The following is an 18527-nucleotide window of genomic DNA, read 5'->3' on the forward strand; positions in this document are numbered from 1 at the left end:
AAATAGCAGAGATGTCACAGCCTAAATGCTTTAAATCCATCCACCATACAATAACACTTTAAAGAATTGTATTCTACAAATTATTTAAAAAGAATAAAGATACCTCGCATTTATAAAATGCTTTTCATATCTAAAAACATCTCAAATTGTTTAAAAGCAATTAAAATACAGCACGATGGGTAGCATGCTGGAAATCGAGGTCTGATTTTCCTGAAGTATTCAGAAAAGTTAAAGATTTGATAAAAGTACGCAAAATTCCCAAAAGTACTGGCCTTTTAGACCCAGATAGAAAGCACGCACCAAGTTTCTGCATTTAGCAAGAATTATTTATTACAAATTAATAAATTAAAGCTATAGGTAAATAATTGTGAACCATCAACACATAATTCTACAGTTTATAACTTCCCTTACAAACAAATACAGATAGACAAGAAAAATGGATGTTATGGGCAAAGACTGGGAAGGTAGTTCAATGGCCCCTGACCATGGGTTTGCTGTTTCCTGATCTTCTTCCTTCTGGTACTTTCAGGAGGCACTTGCTTGCAGGAGGCACAAGGTGACCAATTCACACTTATAACATCTCAAATTTATTGGTTAAAGGAACAGCTTACAGAACCATATTGTCTCTCCGCAGATTGAGTGGGCGCTTTGCAGAACACAACGTTCCGTCTGTAAAAACGACCCAGAGCTTCCAGTTGCCTGCCACTTCAACACCTCACTGTGTTCGCACACTGACATTTCTATCTCAGACGTGCTGCAGTGCTTCAATGAGGTTCAGTGCAAGCTGGAAGAACGGCATTCTGTTTGGGGACCCTGTAGCCTTCAGGACTCAATAACAGAGTTCAATAATTTTCGAAGCTGAATACCCCTTTGCATGTCCTTTACCCACTCCCATACCCAGTCACAGCATGAGCTGTTTCAAGCACAACCAACCCATTTTCACTTATTCATTGTCCTCATTATCAGCTTTTCTCCTTCCCTGGTTTACTATCAGCCATCCCTTTGTTTTCTTTCTTTTTGGGCTCCATCTCCACCTATCCACTCACTCCATTCCCTATCATCAGCATAACAACCACCTTTTTCTAGCTATTCCCTTATGGTGAAGGGTGATTCAACTCAAAACGTTATCTCAGCTTTCCCTCCATAGATGCTGCCAGATTTGCTATGTTTCACCAGCAATTTGTTTTGTGTTAGACATCTTTGCACTCTTGACTAATACATATTCTTCAGTCAAGATCATTTGGTCACTGTCACAAATTGACTGCTGTGTTTCTTACATTCCAATAGTGACCACTTTTCAAAAGACGTTGTGAAAGGCAAGGAAATGCATATTCTTCTTCTTGGATCCAGTAGAAGGAATGGCAGAAATTGGTCATGGCAGCAGTCCAGTACTACAACAAGTTTTAAATATATTTAAAGTAATCTTTCCTCGAACGTAAATCACTATTGAGCAAATCTGTTGCTGTGCACAGCTAATCAATGTGGAAGCTCAGGAGTCAACTACAATGCACGAAAAAATTACTTACCTCTTCAAGTTTCCTCTTTCGTGCCTCAGTCTTCTGTTTTCGCCTTTCCAACTCTTGCACAGTCTCAACACATGCTGCAAGCACAGCGAGGTCATCCTTTGTTCGTAGTTCTTGTGGTTTTTGTAGAATTTTGGATACCTGCAAGAGATTCAGTGATGGAGATATTAGAGGAAATGGGTCAATAAAACGTGGAATACATTACCACCAATTGAAACTCAAGCTAATTCAATTAGCTAAGTTTCTTATATTTAGTGAAGAAAAATATATTTCAAGTAGGTACTTAGAAAGAACAGGAAAACTGAATAAGAACAGATAATTACAGTGTGGATCAAATGAAAATATTCTTCAATAAGTTTTACAAACAACCATCTCAGAGTATTACTTTGCAAACTTTAATCTCAACAGATACATTCTTAATGCTAGCAAGTTTAAAGTGTACACTGTTTAAAACATGAGAATGGCATTAAAAACATGAAAGAATGCATACTTTTATTTATAGCCCCAATTTAATATCACCAAATAAGAGTCTGAAACAAGGTTTCAATGCCTGTCCTGACAAAATAAGAGACAAGTTGTACTCGAGTGAATTCATTTTATCACTGTACCTGTGCAAGAGTCTTCATAGATTACCTAATGTCACTTCCATAACGACAGAATCTGTCATGTATTGTACAAGTCAAAAATGTTTCCTCTTAGCACATTCCCAGTTTATAAGCCCCAAATATTTTCCCTTGTGTAATCATTCTAATTAATCATAAACATGTTTTCAAGCTTACGTGTTTATTAAAAAGGTAGTACACAGATAAAGATAGCAAAAGAAATTAACTGTTTACCAGAGTGTCTTAAACATTTCAAATTTCACAAGCCCACAGTGGCTGAGGTTAGAACTGCTGCCTCACACTCTCAGGCAACTGTCTGACGGGAGTTTGTACATTCTCATGTCTGTGGGAGTTTCCTTCAGATGCTCCGGTTTCCCCTCTCAGTCCAAACATGTGCAAGTTAGGTGATTGGCCATGCAAATTTTCCCTTAGCATCCAAGGATGTGCAGGCTAGGTGGATTAGCCATGGGAAATGCATGGTTATATGGTAGGGGGTGTGGGTCTGGGTCTGGGAGAATCGGTGTGACTCAATGGGCCAAATGACCTACGTCCACATGAAGAATTCTATAAATAATTACACTTCGCGAGTTTTGAGAAGATTTGTAGCTCAGGTTGAGGTCCTGGATGTAGGTTTGCTCGCTGAGCTGGAAGGTTCATTTCCAGATGTTTTGTCACCATATGGGGTAACATCTTCAGTAGGCCTCCAGGTCAAGCACTGCTGATAACCCCTGCTTTCTGTTTATATGTTTGGGTTTCTTTGGGTTGGTGATGTCATTTCCTGTTCTTTTTCTCAGGGGGTGGTAGACGGGGTCTAACTTGTGCTTGTTGACAGCGTTCCTGTTGGAATGCCATGTTTCTAGGAATGCTCATGCATGTCTCTGTTTGGCTTATCCTAGGCTGGATGTGTTGTCCCAGTCAAAGTGATGTCATTCCTTATCTATATGTAAGGATACTAGTGAGAGGGGGGTCATGTCATTTGGTGGCTAGTTGATGTTCATGTATCCTAGTGGCTAGTTTTCTGCCTGTTTGTCCAGTGTAGTGTTTACTACCATTCTTGCACGTTATTTTGTAAATGACATTAGTTTTGCTTGTTGTCTTTCAAGGTTCATTAGCTGCTGTTTTACTGTGTTGGTGGGTTTGTGGGCTACCATGATGCCAAGGGGTCTGAGTAGTCTGGCAGTCATTTCCGAGATGTCTTTGATGTAGGGGAGTGTGGCTAGAGTTTCTGGTCTTGCTTTGTCTGCTTGTTTGGGTTTGTTGCTGAGAAATCAGCGGACTGTGTTCATTAGGTACCCATTCTTTTTTAATACACTTCACTAAGATCCTATTGACAACTATTATTTACAACTTCAGTGATATGTCTGCCCCGGACAGAAAATGTAAATATGAATTTTAAGCATTTTGTAATGAAACTGAGAAGTCTCCAATGTATTATTGTTGCATCCCGTGTTTCATCAATACAGCATGTAGACATAGTAAAACTTGACAAAATTTAGAGATATGCAATGAAGCAGTCATCATGTTATTGAATATTATAGATCAGCAACCTCTCTGAACAAATTGATTAGAAAAAAACATTTTTGTTCAGTGTTAGAGACAGTTGAATGTTTAATCTTTGATATAGTTACAAGAATGTCAATAGTATCTCATTAAAATGGCCATATGGTGTTTACTCATGCGCCAGACATTACCAACTTTAAACACATACTCACTGCACTAAAAGAATAGCACGGGAAATTCTAATGTAATTAATTTAATTTACAGTATTCAATGAATTTCAAACCAGGCTCTTGCCATGGTGTCTCTATGTTAATTAGCAGTATACTATCTCACAAATTAACTGTGGAGTGACTCATGCCGACATGCTATCTCTCACAAAAGCACCCATATGTAGGCAAACCAATACGCTTTCACTCTGAAAATTGCATTTTTATTTTCATGATAAATTGGGGTGCTTTGCAGAGAATACACTGCAGTAGTGACTGCAAAGATTAATTAAGACTAATCATGGGATGCAGTGCCACATTGAAATCAGCCAGCATAACCTTCCGCATAGTCCCAGTCACAGATGGCTAGACAACACATAGGAACGTAGCTACTCTTCCCACCACAGCAACATGGTTGATCACAGGAATTGGTTTGTGTCGCTTGTGTGTGGATCCCTGGTACGCAAACACCAAGTGTCATTACGTACAGAGGTCCTACCTGTCCCTGGTGTTGCGAAGGATGGGCCTGGCCTCGCTGCTGTGGAACGCTCCAAGTAGTTGGACCATTCCGTATCACCTGTCCCTCGTGGAGAAAATTATGAAGAAAAACACCTCTGACCACAAGTCCATCAGGAAGTGATCAGCACAGTGTCCTTGAGACCTTGGGGAAAAGGAGAGAGGGGGATCCTGTTGAGCAGTTCCCTGGGCAGACTGTCAAAGTCATTTGGCAAAATGCCTCATCGCCAAAACTTTCCAACAAGCACCAGGACATGGCTCGGCTGGTGGCGAGAAGGGCTGTAATGGTAAGATCCTTTACGTACGCCCGGACTCCCTGCGCCACCGCACGCTGCCCTCTAAGCAGCTGTGGAGGAGACAGGACTGTCACACACCTTCTGGAACGTGCCTATGCAAAGGAAGTCTGGAGAGGAATGCTGTGGTGTGTGCCGAGGTTCGTCCCGAGTAGCTCTGTGACGCGGGATGCACACTGAAATGAAAATTAACTGTGCCTGGAGGATCATCAACTTGGTGAAAGACGCTCTTTGGTTGGCCCAAAACCTGTTGATCTTCCAGCTGAAGGAGTTGACCCCGACCGAGTGTTGCAGACTAGCACATTCCAACGTCCAGGATTATGTGCTGAGAGACGTGCTGAAACGTGGGGCAGCTGCCATCAAGGCGCGGTGGGGAAAGGTCACCGTATAAGGTCTGCCTTCCGAAGAACGGGGGGGGGGGGGCCACTCAGTAATTGGGCGCCACTGACGCCTCTAAACATCAAGAGGCTGGATGGTTAACATACAGCATAAAGACATGTAATGTGTACATAAGAATGGCATCACCAACTGCACAGATACCAAAAGATTTCTATGAGTAAAGTATATTTTTGAAATGAATTTTAAAAAACTGGTTTGTGTTGCTTCTGGGCCAGGTCAAGTGTAGTATCTGTTCTTATTAGAACAGGTGTTGAATTGCGAGTCAGCAGAGCTAGTTAACATCATCACTGGATTGTGATTGGACATTGGAGGATCGTTTGGTTGAGCTGGCCTGCTCTTTGTGGATCTTCATGCTGTCTTCAGCCTACTGCCAATGCAAGGAAAGCCAACTGAGAGCTATGGCCTCAGTCACCACCCACAGCTCAGGCCAGGGAATTCGGAACACAGTTAGGCTGACTGTGAAGAAGGTGGAACAGCATATACCGGTCGATCTGACAGTGTTTGATTAACAAATTCCTTTAGATTACTGTGGGTTCCAAGCAGCGACATCTACTGTATCGCTTCTCAGCCTTTTGGCTTGGAACATGTGTAGTTCCTGAGGACCAGAGGAAGAGATTCTGCTCGAGTGCTGTAGGTTCGATGCAGGGGACGTGTGCTGGCGGGGGAGGAACCGCGGGGATCGTGTTGCGAGTCGTCAGAGCTGCTGGAGACCATCGCTGGATCGTTTGGTTGTGCTGACCTGCTCTTGGTGGATCTTTATGCTGGCTTCGGCCTAACGCCAATTCAGGTACCAGCCTACCTCAGAGCTATGGCCTCAGCAGCTGTTCGCAGCCCTGGCCAGAGTATTCATAACACAGTCAGGGTGACTGTGAAGAAGGTGGAGGAGCACACACACCGGTCGATCGGACGATGTTTGTGAAGAAGATTTTGCTGGAGTGCTGCGGGTTCGAAGCAGCAGACGTGTACTGCCTGCAGGATTTCCCTGCGGCAGGCTATTTCGACGTGACCTTCAGGAGCGTGGAGAATTGCGAGCAGTTCCTGAAGGTCTTCAAGGAGAAGGAAGGGGAACCTCTGTTCTCCACCTTGTCGGCGATCCCGTTGTGTGCGCTTCCTGCACAAAGGAGTCGGGTTGTAACAATCCAGATGTACAACCCTCATGTCCCAGCAGTAGATGCCCTGACCTTAAGAAGATACGTCCAGGTCGAGGGAGAGAGTACCGATTTGGTCGATCCTTTCAGGATCTGGACCAGCAAAACGACAGGTCAGGGTAACCCTGAGGGTCGATGCCAGTGAGAACATCCTCCACCCACCCTCCAGCTTTGCCATCGGAGGAAGCAGAGGTTACCTGACATATGCAGGGCAGCCAAAAGTGTGCCGAACCTGCGGGAGGTCAGGCCACCCGACCAAGGAATGTAAGGAGGCCAAGAACTGTAATCTGTGCGGAGAGGCGGGCCACATTTCAAGGCCTGCCCAAGACGAGGGGCCGCCACCTATGCACAGATGGCCGGAGGTGGCAACACGAGCCGTGGACCGCCTGAGACCAGCAAGGTACCACAAAACAACACGGGAATGGTGTCTGGAGGCACCCAGAAGGAAGGGCAGGCTGTAGCGGAGCAGACGGCAGACAGCGGGGAGATGCAGCAGCCGATCCAAGCTCCTTCAAGACAGACGGAGGAAATGGAAGAGGAGGGATCAAAGGAGGCAGAGGATTGGATTAATGTCAAAAGCAGGAAGAGGATACAGGCAGCTCTTCCGACGGTGAGGATCGCAAGGAGGGTCGTCACCAGAGGAAGAGACAGAGTGCCGTGGGGAAAAAGAAGGGCAGCACCACCCAAGCCGGAAAAGACTCTCCCTCTGGAGGGGATGGGTAAAGGCCTCCCCAGACCTGGTGAGAACCAAGAGGTACCCACCGGCCCACAGCTCCAGGAAACTGGGAGCAGCGGTCCTGTGACAGCCCCGCTGTCAGATGGAGAACTGGACTATGCGGAAACTGGGCGCGACCCGAAGACACCAGAGCGGGGAAATGGCTCCAGCGTGGAGCCGGACAGCTACCTCAGCCCTGGGAGGGTCCAGCAGTTTGCCGTCACCACGGGGATGCACACAGCTACCCCAGAGGGGCAAGACCAGCAGCAAATGGACACTGTTAACCTTGTAAACTGTTAAAATGGGGATAAGAGTTGCCAGCATCAATGTGCGTAGCATCAAATCGGCGACGCGATGTGTTTCTACGATGGCCTTCCTGGCCAATGTTAAAGCCGACGTCCTGTTTCTGCAGGAGTGTGGGGTACCGCACCTCAGGAGCTACAGGAGATGGTCGAGCTTGTAGGCCCATGGGCTGTCAGTTTGGTCGGGGGGCAACGATAGCTGCGCCTCCGGCTTGGGTATCCTGTTGAGAGGAGGCAACTTCACCATCTCAGAGGTTAAGGAGGTGGTGGGCGGGCGCCTCCTTGTCGCCGACGTCATGTACAGGAATGCTCCCCTGAGACTGATTAATGTGTACGCCCCAGTGGGTAAGAGTGAACGGTTGGCCGGGGGGGGCAGTAAACTGGACACCACGTCCAGAGCCCTGATGGACACGGCAGAAGATGCCAAGCCACACGACGTCTTCAGCACCCCTGCAGACGGAGCGCAGCGTAGATACACCTGGTCACGGGCAGACGGGTCTATCCGCTCAAGGACAGATTACCTGTTTGTGTCCCGAACGCGCTCGGTCAGATCCACTGACATCAAGCTGGTGTTCTTCTCTGACCACTGCCTCCTGCTGGCCGACTGTCACCTACAGGACGAGCAGCGGGCTCGTAAGGGAACGTGGAAGCTGAACACAAAGCTGTTAACCCCGGGAAACATTGAGGAGCTCAAGAGGGACTACGCAGGTTGGAGAACCGTGAAGCCCCTCTTTGAGTCCCCAGCGGACTGGTGGGAAACAGTAAAAGGGAACATCAAGAGGTTCTTCATCCTCAAAAAAAGTGTTCAGGAGGCGAGAGAGAGGTGGAGAAAACTGTCCCAGCTCCAGGAAAGTATGCAGAACCTGCTCCTACTGCAGACGATGGGGTGGATGTCACGGAGGACCTCAAGGAAGTGAAGGGCCAGCAAGCCTCACTCTTTGCCTCGGAGGCCTCCAAGATAATCTTCCGGTCCAGGGTCCGCTCGGTGGAGCAGGACGAGACGTGCTCACGTTTCTTCTTCCAGAAGGTGCACAAAGAGAGCTCTGTGCTCAGCAGCCTGAAGGAAGATGATGGCTCGATAACGTCATCTCAGGCTGACGTCATGAACATCAGTAAATCCTTCTATGCCAGCCTGTATGACGCGAAGCCGACCGACAGCGCGGCCTCCCAGTTGTTCCTGTCCTCTATCACGGAGGTCTTAGACGACAGAACACGAGAGAGGCTGGACCAACCGCTAGCTCTGGATGAGCTGACCAAGGCCCTCAGGTCCTTCGAAAAGAATAAAACTCCCGGAAGCGACGGCTTACGCGACGGCTTACCGATCGAGCTCTATTCCGCTCTGTGGGACTTGATTGGCCAGGACCTGCTGGAGGCATATGTCAGTATGCTTCGGGCAGGTACCATGAGTGAATCCATGAGGAAAGGCATCATCACCCTCATCTACAAGGGGAAGGGGGAGAGGGAGGAACTCAAAAATTGGAGACCAATCTCACTGTTGAATGCGGATTACAAAATTCTGTCAAAGGAAATCGCCAACCGGGTCAGGTCTGCTCTGGGGTCGGTGATTCACCCTGACCAAACCTGTGCTGTGCCGGGCAGGAAGATCGCCAAGAGTCTCGCACTCCTCAGGGATACGATCGCCTACGTGCAGGACAGAGGGTTGGACACCTACCTGATCAGCCTGGACCAGGAGAAAGCCTTTGTCAGGATATCACATAGGTATATGAGAGATGTTCTCTCCAAAATGGGCTTTGGGGAGAGAATCTGCAATTGGATCAGACTGCTCTACACCAACATTGTCAGTGCAGTCTCAATCAATGGGTGGGAATCAGATAGCTTCCCAGTTAGATCTGGAGTCAGGCAGAGCTGCCCCCTCTCTCCTGCCTTCTGTTGATCTTCCAGCTGAAGGAGTTGACCCCGACTGAGTGTTGCAGACTGGCACATTCCAAGGTCCAGGACTACGTGTTGAGGGACGCGCTGAAGCTTGGGGCAGCTGCCGCCAAGGCGCGGTGGGGAAAGACCACTGTGTAACATCTGCCTGCCTAAGGAGAACAGGGTGCCCATGCAGTCATTTGGGCTCTGCTGACGCCTCAGCTAAAAATGTAATCATACAGACCTGTAAATAGGAATGATTACTCTGTTTTCGGTATGCAAACAAATGGAATGTTTACATATGTATGGCATGTCCAATTGTACAGATCAAAGTATTTTATGAATAAAGTATATTTTTGAAATATAAAAAAAAAATCTACTGCCTGCAGGATTTCCCCAGTGCTAGGCATTTTGGTTCAAACTCGTGAAGGTTAGTTCAATGTGAGAAGCTCCTGAAGGTATTCAAGGAAAAAGAAGGGGAGGCTCTGTTCTCCATCCTGTCTGTGGTGCTGCTGTGTGTCTTCCCTTGCATGGGTGTGTTGGCTTGCTACAATCCATATGTACAACCCACACATTCCTGCAGCCAATATCCTGACCTACCAGAGAAGGCATACGCAGGTGGAAGGAGACATTGTGGACCCATTTGGAATCTGGACCAGCAAGCAGCATGTCATGATGACCCTGAGAATGCACGCCAGTGGGAACATCCTCCAGCTTCGCAGTTAGAGGGAGCAGGGGCTACCTCACGTATGCAGGGTAGCCGAGAGTGTGCCGAACCTGCCGGAGGTCCAGACACATGGCAGTGGACTGTAACGTAACCATCTGTAGGAACAGATAGCCGGAAGTGGCAACGTGAACCATGGACCCCGAAAGACCAGCAAGGCACCACCAACAGCAGGGGAGCGGAGTCCGGCAACACCCAGAGAGGATGGACAGGCTGGAGTAGAACAGACAGCAGCCAGCGTGGAAGCACAGCAGCTGACCGAAGCTCCAGCTGGACAGACAGAGGCAACGGAGGAGGAAACCAAGGAGACGGGAGAGTGGATTTCACTGAAATACAGGAAAAGGAGAACCTGCCAGGCCCACAAAGTCTCACTGGATAAGGAGGAAATGGCAGCTGCATGGGAATAACACCAGCAGCTCCTCAGATAGTGAAGACGGGTGGAAGGTTGTTCATCACCAGATGAACAACCCCTCCCCCCACCTTGTCTCAGTCAAATCCATCGAACTCAGCACCGCCTTCCTAACCTGCAATCTTCTTCCTGACCTCTTCACCCCCACCCCAGTCTGACCTATCACCCTCACCTTGACCTCTTTCCACCTATCACATTTCCGATGCCCCTCCCCCAAGTCCCTCCTCTCTACCTTTTATCTTAGCCTGCTGGACAAACTTTCCTCATTCCTGAAGAAGGGCTTATGCCTGAAACGTCGATTTTCCTGTTCCCTGGATGCTGCCTGACCTGCTGCGCTTTTCCAGCAACACATTTTCAGCCATCACCAGATGAGGCAGAACACCACAGGGGTAAAAGGAGAGAGTGCCCCCTGTTATGAAGATGTGGGTGTACGTTTGAGACAGTTAAAAGCAGCAGAACTACCAGGCATAGCACCAAGCGTTCTCAGTAAGAATGTAACAAACACTGGGTTGAACAACTCAAGTAGTTAGTTGCCTGGAGACAAAACAAATTCGAATTCGGCCAAGCAGTTTAAATTATACCGCGATAAAAATATCTATTTTCAATCAAATTTCAATCGAGTATATTGACAATCTCAAAAGTCAATGACACAATCCGATGTTCTGGGGTATAAGATTGGGGAAAATTGAACAGTTGAGAGGAAAACTGCATGTAGACCGCTTGAAAAAAAACTCTTTGAAAATCGCTTTTCAAAGAGAGAAAAGACGATACAGGAAGATCCGAAGACAAGAACCTACCGCTGCATGGTTCTGAAATAAGAAATGTTGTTTTGTAAACCTTAATTGGGAGTATTATACAAGGGAAGGTAAAAAAGATAGGTTAGTGAAAAAAATTGCAAATACTGATTAGTTAATTATTCTCTGTTACACTTCAAGAAATAAAGTTGTTAATTTTTACTTTACATCGTTCTTGGCCACTCGAATTTTTACAGATTACTGCATGCAATAAATCTTTTCTGTGTTGCTGGTTTTCAGTTAACAGCCGTGTTGTAACATCCCCAACCGGGAAACAACAGACCCTCCGAGGGGACCGGTAAAGCCCAGACCCCATCCGGTGAGAACTAGGGGGTACCCACTGCCCCAAGTAACTGGGAGCCACCATCATGTGGCAGCCCCTCTGTCAGACAGAACTGGACTCTGCAGACCGCAGTCTCAGCCTGATGACACCAGCGTGGGGAAATAACCCCTGCAAGGGTCACACAGTTTGCCTACACCATGGGGATACAGACAGCCGCCCCCAGGTATGGGGCCATCGGTAAATGTACAATGGCAACCTCAAATTGTAAAATGGGTGTTAAAATTGAGAGTACTAATGTGTGTAGCGTTAACTCTTCCACACAATGTGTTTCTACGTTGGTCTTCTGAGCCAACGTTAAAGCAGATGTACTGTTTCTGCAGGAGTGTGGGATACTACTCCTCAGCAGTGATAGGAGATTGTTGAGCTTGTGGGCCCATGGATCGCCAGTTTGATCGGGGGGCAATGGTAACCGCTCCTCCAGCCTGGGTATCCTGCTGCGTGGAGGCAACTTCATCATCTCCGGAGTTAAGGAGGTGCTGGGTGGGCATCTCCTCGTCACTAATGTTGTTATGTAAAGAAACACTCCTCTGAGACTAATATGCATGCCCCAGTGGGTAAGAGGGAGCGGTTGGCCATCCTGCAACAGCTTCCACTGTTGCTGGCTACATCCAGGCCGGTCACTCTGGCCAGAGACTTCAACTGTATCATTGATACAAATGGACATTCCACCAGGTGAGGGGAACGACAGTGGAAACAGTCAAAGATGCCAAGCTGCACAATGTCTTCAGCATCCCCTGCAGATGGAGCGCTGCGTAGATACACTTGGTTACGGGCAGATGGGTCTATTAAAGGTCATCGGCAACCGGGTCAGGTCTGCTCTGCGACCTGTAATTCACCTCGACCAAACCTGTGCTATACCAGGCAGGAAGACTGCCGAGGGTCTTGCACTTCTCAGGTGAGAAGGGCTGTGCCTGTGAGATCCTTTAAGCATGCCCAGATTCTCTGCACCACTACGTGCTAACCATGAAGCAGCTGTGGAGGGGACAAGACTGTCTCACATGGCGGGGAACTATGCGAAAGGAAGACTTGAGAGGAATGCAGTGGTGTTTGTTGAGGTTCGTCCAGAGTTGCTCTGTGTTCTACGGTCTGTTTCCCACGATGCACACGGAGACGAACATCAACTGTGCCGGGAGGACCATCAACTCAGTGAAAGACGCTCTTTGATCTGTCCAAAACTTAGTGGTCTTCTAGCTGAAGGAGTTGACCACAACAGTGTTGCAGACTGGCACATTCCAAGGTCCATGTCTACGTGCTGAAGCTTGGGGCAGCTGCCACCAAGCCGCAGTGAAGGAAGACCACCACGCAAGGCCCTTCTGCCAAAGAATAACGGGGGGACCCAGTCAGTAAATGGGCTCCGTTGATGCGTCAAAGCAGCATCAGCAGAGAAGAGATTGTCATACATCTTTTGCAATGTGCCTTTGCAAAGAAGATCCAGACAGAAATGCAGTGGTTTCTGTTGAGGTTCATCCTGAGCATCTTTGCACTCCATGAGCTCTTCCCCAGGACATACACCAAGCCAAATATTGACTATGCCTGGTGGACCAATTTGGTGGAAGATGCTCTTTGGTGTGCCCAAAACTTGTTGCTCTTCTCATGCAAAGAGTTGACCTTGACCGACTGTTACAAACTGGCACAATCCAAGATTCAGGACTACATGCGGAGGGATGCAATAAAACTTAAGGCAGCTGCCACCAAAACACTGTGGTGTAAGATCTCAGATCTTTCTTCCAAAATAGGAGACTCTGTTTCGTTGAGATACCCATGTCGCCTTAATGGAAATGAAAATAGTTTCCTTTCATGTTTAGAAAATGTCTTTTTTTGTTGCAATTGTGTTGAAGCTCTAAAGGAGAAATGTTAAAATTCCACAGTATTTCCTGCACAGTCGGTACAGAACTGTTCTGTAGTGATACTTACAGATAATTTATGGATAAAGTATAGATTAGATTAGATTAGATTAGATTAGATTACTTACAGTGTGGAAACAGGCCCTTCGGCCCAACAAGTCCACCAGTCAGTCGCCTGAGGCAGGAATTGAACCCGGGTCTCTGGCGCTGTGAGGCAGCAGTGCTAACCACTGTGCCACCGTGCCGCCCACACTTTAGAAACAAAAAAATTGGCTCGTATTTCCTTTTGCTCAACAATTTGCACACTTCTGTGCAATTCTTTGAAATAACTGATTGCATACTGGAGTACAAAGCAAAGAATCCAGGCACCTTCTAGTGCTTTGCCCAACCAGCCATGGTTCACAGCAAGGAGGCATCGCAGCTAACTCCAATTCTATCCTTAACTCATCCCTAAACAAACACTCACAGAAGGAGCAACAACTTTAGCAGTACCCCTCCATCCAATTACAGTGACTGGAACAGGTCTGGCCACATAGATCCCCAAGTATGGGATCCCTGATTCAGACTGTTAACCCGAGCCAATCAGACAGTGCTGCTGACTGCATTTGCTCAAATAAACAGGAGTCTCCTCTTCCGCGGTTACATTCGAGCCCTGCTATCTTTGGAGAGGGAGCATCCAAGAATGCTCTCAATGCCTTTAGGTCGGGGTGGGCACCACGGGGAATGAAGTGCTTTATTTCTCCCCTTCAACTTTATTCTGATTTAGTCTCCTCCTTCTCCCTCTACCCTCCCCCTTCACATTTTCAGGTGAGCATTGCCCTTATCAGGCTTTGCTTGTTGATGTTTCGCTAGCCACATGGGTACTTTCCTGGTGGTGGGAAACTTAATATAAACGTTAGGTAAAGGGGTAAATGTTTGGGTGGGTTGCACTTCGGCGGGTCGGTGTGGACTTGTTGGGCCGAAAGGCCTGTTTCCACACTAAGTAATCTAATCTAATCTAATCTCTGCCGGGCCCCCTTTGGGGGCAGTGGTAGTGTGGCAAAATATCTTTTAAAAAGAGAAAAAAAATTAAGAAAAAAAGTTTTCAAAATAAATGTCTGTCTCAGGAATTCTCCTTACTCTGGGGACTGGCTCTGAGCTAGCTGGTCAGAGTCCATGTACTGTGAACATGTAAATAAAGGGGGACTTGGTGGTAGGATACAGCCTCCATGGATTCATTTCAGTGGCAACGAGAGAAAACAGTGTGCTCCTGAAGAAAATTCAGTCAACAATCGACTTTGAGTTGGGGTATGCATTTCTGACATCATGCTTGTATTTGGGAAACTTGACTCATTCAATCCTGCCATCAAAGACTGGGCCCAAAATGTGGTTAAAAAAAAAAATGCCTTTTTTTCCCCAGGCAGAAGAAAAGTAACAGGTCATTCTGGACAGCTTGAGGACCTGAAACATTCTCGGTAATTAAGAGCCTAACATTGACTGAGGCACCAGATACTAAAATCTTTTATGAGCAGATAAATTTAGTTAAGAATATTACAACGCCAAGTCTCCTCTAATTTTATGAATCAGGGGAATCATAACGGAATTTTTGACAAGATTAAGATGACTGGCAGGGGCTTGTGATTTTGGGTTAACTCTGAATGAGATGCTGAGACACTGTTTGGTATGTAGGATTAATAATGTAACCACGCAAAAACTACGAGCTGAAGCTCAAACAGCCTGTATTATTAGAAAAAGTGGCAAATGGACTGTGCAAGCTACATGGTATTCCAAAAGAAGTGGACACCCTTGCACGTTCGACTGAGCTTGAGAACACCGACTTGAGTGTAGGTAATCACACAGCCTCACGCATAACATATCCTGAGCAGATGGATCCTAATTCAGCCCACAGAAAAATCCCAAAACAAAGCTGAACCTCAGCCAAATGGCTAAAATGTTCTTCAGGATCCAGGCCAGCAAGCCATTGTAGATGAGATTCGAGATAGCAAAGGAGTCCTACAAAGCCTGACTTGAATAAGTAGTCATAGGTTGGTATCCAGGACAATGCACACCCTGGAAAGTCCACCTACATGTGATTTGAAACAGTTAAATAGCTCTGCAATATCCAAACCTGAACCAAATAATTGTCTGGTTAAATAGACACTCTGTTCTAATGGAGGTCAACAAGGTTTGTTTTGGACTCCAAGCCTTAAATTTGTGCAAATCCTCAGCCAGACAGAGAATGTATACTGAGGAACCATTACAGATTATGGGTACGACTTCAGTTCCAGTCTCCTATGAGAAGCAGTTGGTGCAGTTACCACTGATTGTAGTAAAAGGCTTGGGTCCGAGCTTGATGGGGCTGAATTGATTGACAAAGGTTCACCTTGATCAGCTCAACATTTTTTGATTAGAAAATAGCTGCCTGACTGAAGCCCAAATTAAATACCCGCAATTTTTCAGGAAGGTCCAGGGACTATCAAAGGAGCCATGACCACCTTATATGTTTGACCAGGAGGCAATTCTACAAGGCCTGCCCAGTGCAATTTGCCTTATGTACAAAAGTAGAGGCAGAAATCAGGACGCTGGAAAGTAAAGGAATCATCAAAACAGTCCAGTTTGTGAAGGAGCAGCACCAGTCACACCAATTGTGAAGCTTGAGAGGTCAGTTCACCTTCATGGGTACTTTAAGCAATAAAGTGCTTCTTGCAGTGAAATAAATACCTAATCCCTTGCATAGACAACTTGTACACAAAAGTGGCAGGAGGGGACTGTCCTTCATGAAGCTGGACATGAGCTATGCCCACATGCAATTGCAACTAGATTATGCCACAATTAATAACCATAAGGGTTTGTACCAAAATATAAGTCTGCCATTTGTGCTATCATCAGCCTCTGCCCTTTTCCAGTGGATGATGGAGAACATGTTACAAGGTGGACCCCAGATTGCCATTTATCTGGATGACTTTCTCAAGCACTTGGAGAACTTGGACATAGTGCTTTAACATTTCTCACAGTGGACATACACCTTAGAAGGGAAAGATGGGTGTTCCAGGCGCTCAGTGACTTGAGCTACAGAATCAACAAGACCAGGTCATACCCATTGAAAGATAAAGTGAGGGCGATCAAAGGTGCTCCGGCTCCCACATCTGTACCAGAGTGGAGGTGGCGGATTACAAACACTTGTTAGGGCTACTTGACGGCTATGCTACCCATAATTTCAGATCAAATTCAGCAATGGGCCCTTATTCTCAGTGCGTACAATTACAAGTTGGAACATCGTCCAGAAGGTCAAAAGGCAAATGCAGATGCCTGAGCCACCTCCCACTGGCAGATACATCAGTGGTATTGCCACTGGAAGCGTCCGTTCTAATTTTCAACTTTCTGGACACTTTTGCGGTCACCACTGACAATATCAGACTATGAACACAAAAAATAAGCACTACCGCAGTTAGGCAGTAGTGTGGGAGTAAATAAGAAAGAAGAAAAAAATAAACAGAAGTCATCACGCAGCTCTCTGAGAAGGGCATTGCTTGTCCCTGGCCACTCGGGTATTTCTTTTCTTCCTGGTGGTGGAAACTGAATAAAGATTTGTACACCTTGTGTCTTTCACTGTGTCTCTCACCTGCACACACACAACATGGATGCTGGGGAAAAGCAAGCACTACCGCAGTTAGGTAGTAGTGTGGGGGAAAATTAAAGGAAAAGAATGGGAAATTTAGAATCTCAATTCAATTACTCTTTAAAAAAAAAGATAAACAGGAGTCACCACCTAGTACGGAGGTAGGGAGGGTAGGTCGGAGGATCTCCTCGTGGTCTGCTCTTGGGTTTGGCCAAACTGGCCATAAACAGGTCCAGGCAGCGGGCCCTGAAGGGGGGCGTTAGGGCCGATTGCCTTCCCTCTTCAGCAGTTATGTTAGAGTCTGGGGGGAGGGGTCGCTGGAGACGGAGCATGCGGTGTCCACCAACACCCTCGAGCTGTTCAGGGAGAGGTGGGCACCGCAGGGAGCGGAATGTATTATTTCCCCGCCCAACTTTATTTTGATTTAATCCCTGCCCTCCCCTTGACTTTTTGATCATGCAGCATTGCACTTTGATGTGAAGGGCACTGCTTGTCACTGGCCACTTGGGTGTTTCCTTTCTTCCTGGTGGTGGAAATTGAATAAAGATTTGTACACCTTGTGTCTTACACTTGCACACACACAATATGGGTGCTGGGGAAAGATAAGCACTACCGCAGTTAGGTAGTAGTATGGGGAGGAGAAAAAAATAGGAATGTCAGACATCCTGAAAAGAAAAAAATAAACAGGATTCGCTCTTGGTGGTGGAATATAAATAAAGGTTTATGCACTTGTTTGTACTTCACTGTGTCCTACACCTGCACACACACGAGGGTGCTGGGGTAAAACTGCTGATAGGTGGTGGTGTGGGGAGAAAAATAAGGAAAAAACAGGAGTGTCAGAGGTTCTGTTCATAGAGCTGGCTCGAAGGAAGCTGTATTATTGACAAGGACTTTCTCCAAAGGAAAAAATAAACAGGAGTTGCAGGGATTCTCTCACATGGTCACAGTCCATGTACTGTGCACGTGTAAACTTGGTGACAGGGTCCTGGCCTTCGTGGACTTTTACCAGTAATATACAGCTTTTGGCCATTTGCACACAACAACTAAGATCAGATAGTTGAGAAAAAAAATCAAACTTGAGTATTTTGCTCTGCTACTTATTAAAATCAATTACTAAGTCATACAATCCTTTGCAAATGAAATCATACAACTGGACTTCTGGATGTGTGTGTTAATGGTTTCCCACTACTGGAAGAAAATATCCATCAACAATTTGACTTTGTGCACATAAATGTGGCAGATATACAACAATTTCTTTCCCACCCTACACACGTATACCCAAATCATTTTTTAGAATAAAATAGTAAAACAGAGGAGGGCAATCTAAGAATCAGTTAATTAAGACTAATAAAATGCCCTCCCTTGCTGATAGTTATATCGGAAGTATTGTATTTGGTGAAAACCAGAAAATCAAAAGCCTACATCTTTCCACAAAGCTTCAATCTGATAACCCAATGAGTTGGCCCAAACTCAGGTGCAAATCAAAGGGCTCGTGGGGGAGTAGCGGTGGCCCTACCTCAGGGCCGATGGACTGGGGCTCAACTCCTATCTGCTTCAGAGGTATTTCATAACATGTCTGAACAGGTCAAGGTTCAATGACTACTTGTGGGTCACTGGGTTAGAGGGAGATGGAGGGCAGAGCAGGGTGGGGATGAGGGAGATGTGAGGATGGAGGGCTGAGCAGGGGGAGGGAGAGGAGGGTGGACAGCAGGGAGACCGGGGTGGAGGGCTGGGGGGGG

General features: G+C 46.6%; 1 protein-coding gene across 1 annotated transcript in view; it reads right to left on the minus strand.

Annotated features, from left to right (window-relative positions):
- The window catches only part of sirt7 (sirtuin 7), a 39543-nt gene that overhangs the window by 19356 nt on the left and 1660 nt on the right, over positions 1–18527 (minus strand). Inside the window, exon 2 of the mRNA XM_043714849.1 lies at positions 1527–1664. Coding sequence (XP_043570784.1) covers positions 1527–1664 — 138 coding nt within the window. The remainder of the gene's footprint in view (positions 1–1526; positions 1665–18527) is intronic.

This window comes from Chiloscyllium plagiosum, chromosome 24 (genome assembly GCF_004010195.1).
Source record: "Chiloscyllium plagiosum isolate BGI_BamShark_2017 chromosome 24, ASM401019v2, whole genome shotgun sequence".
NCBI classification, from domain to species: domain Eukaryota; kingdom Metazoa; phylum Chordata; class Chondrichthyes; order Orectolobiformes; family Hemiscylliidae; genus Chiloscyllium; species Chiloscyllium plagiosum.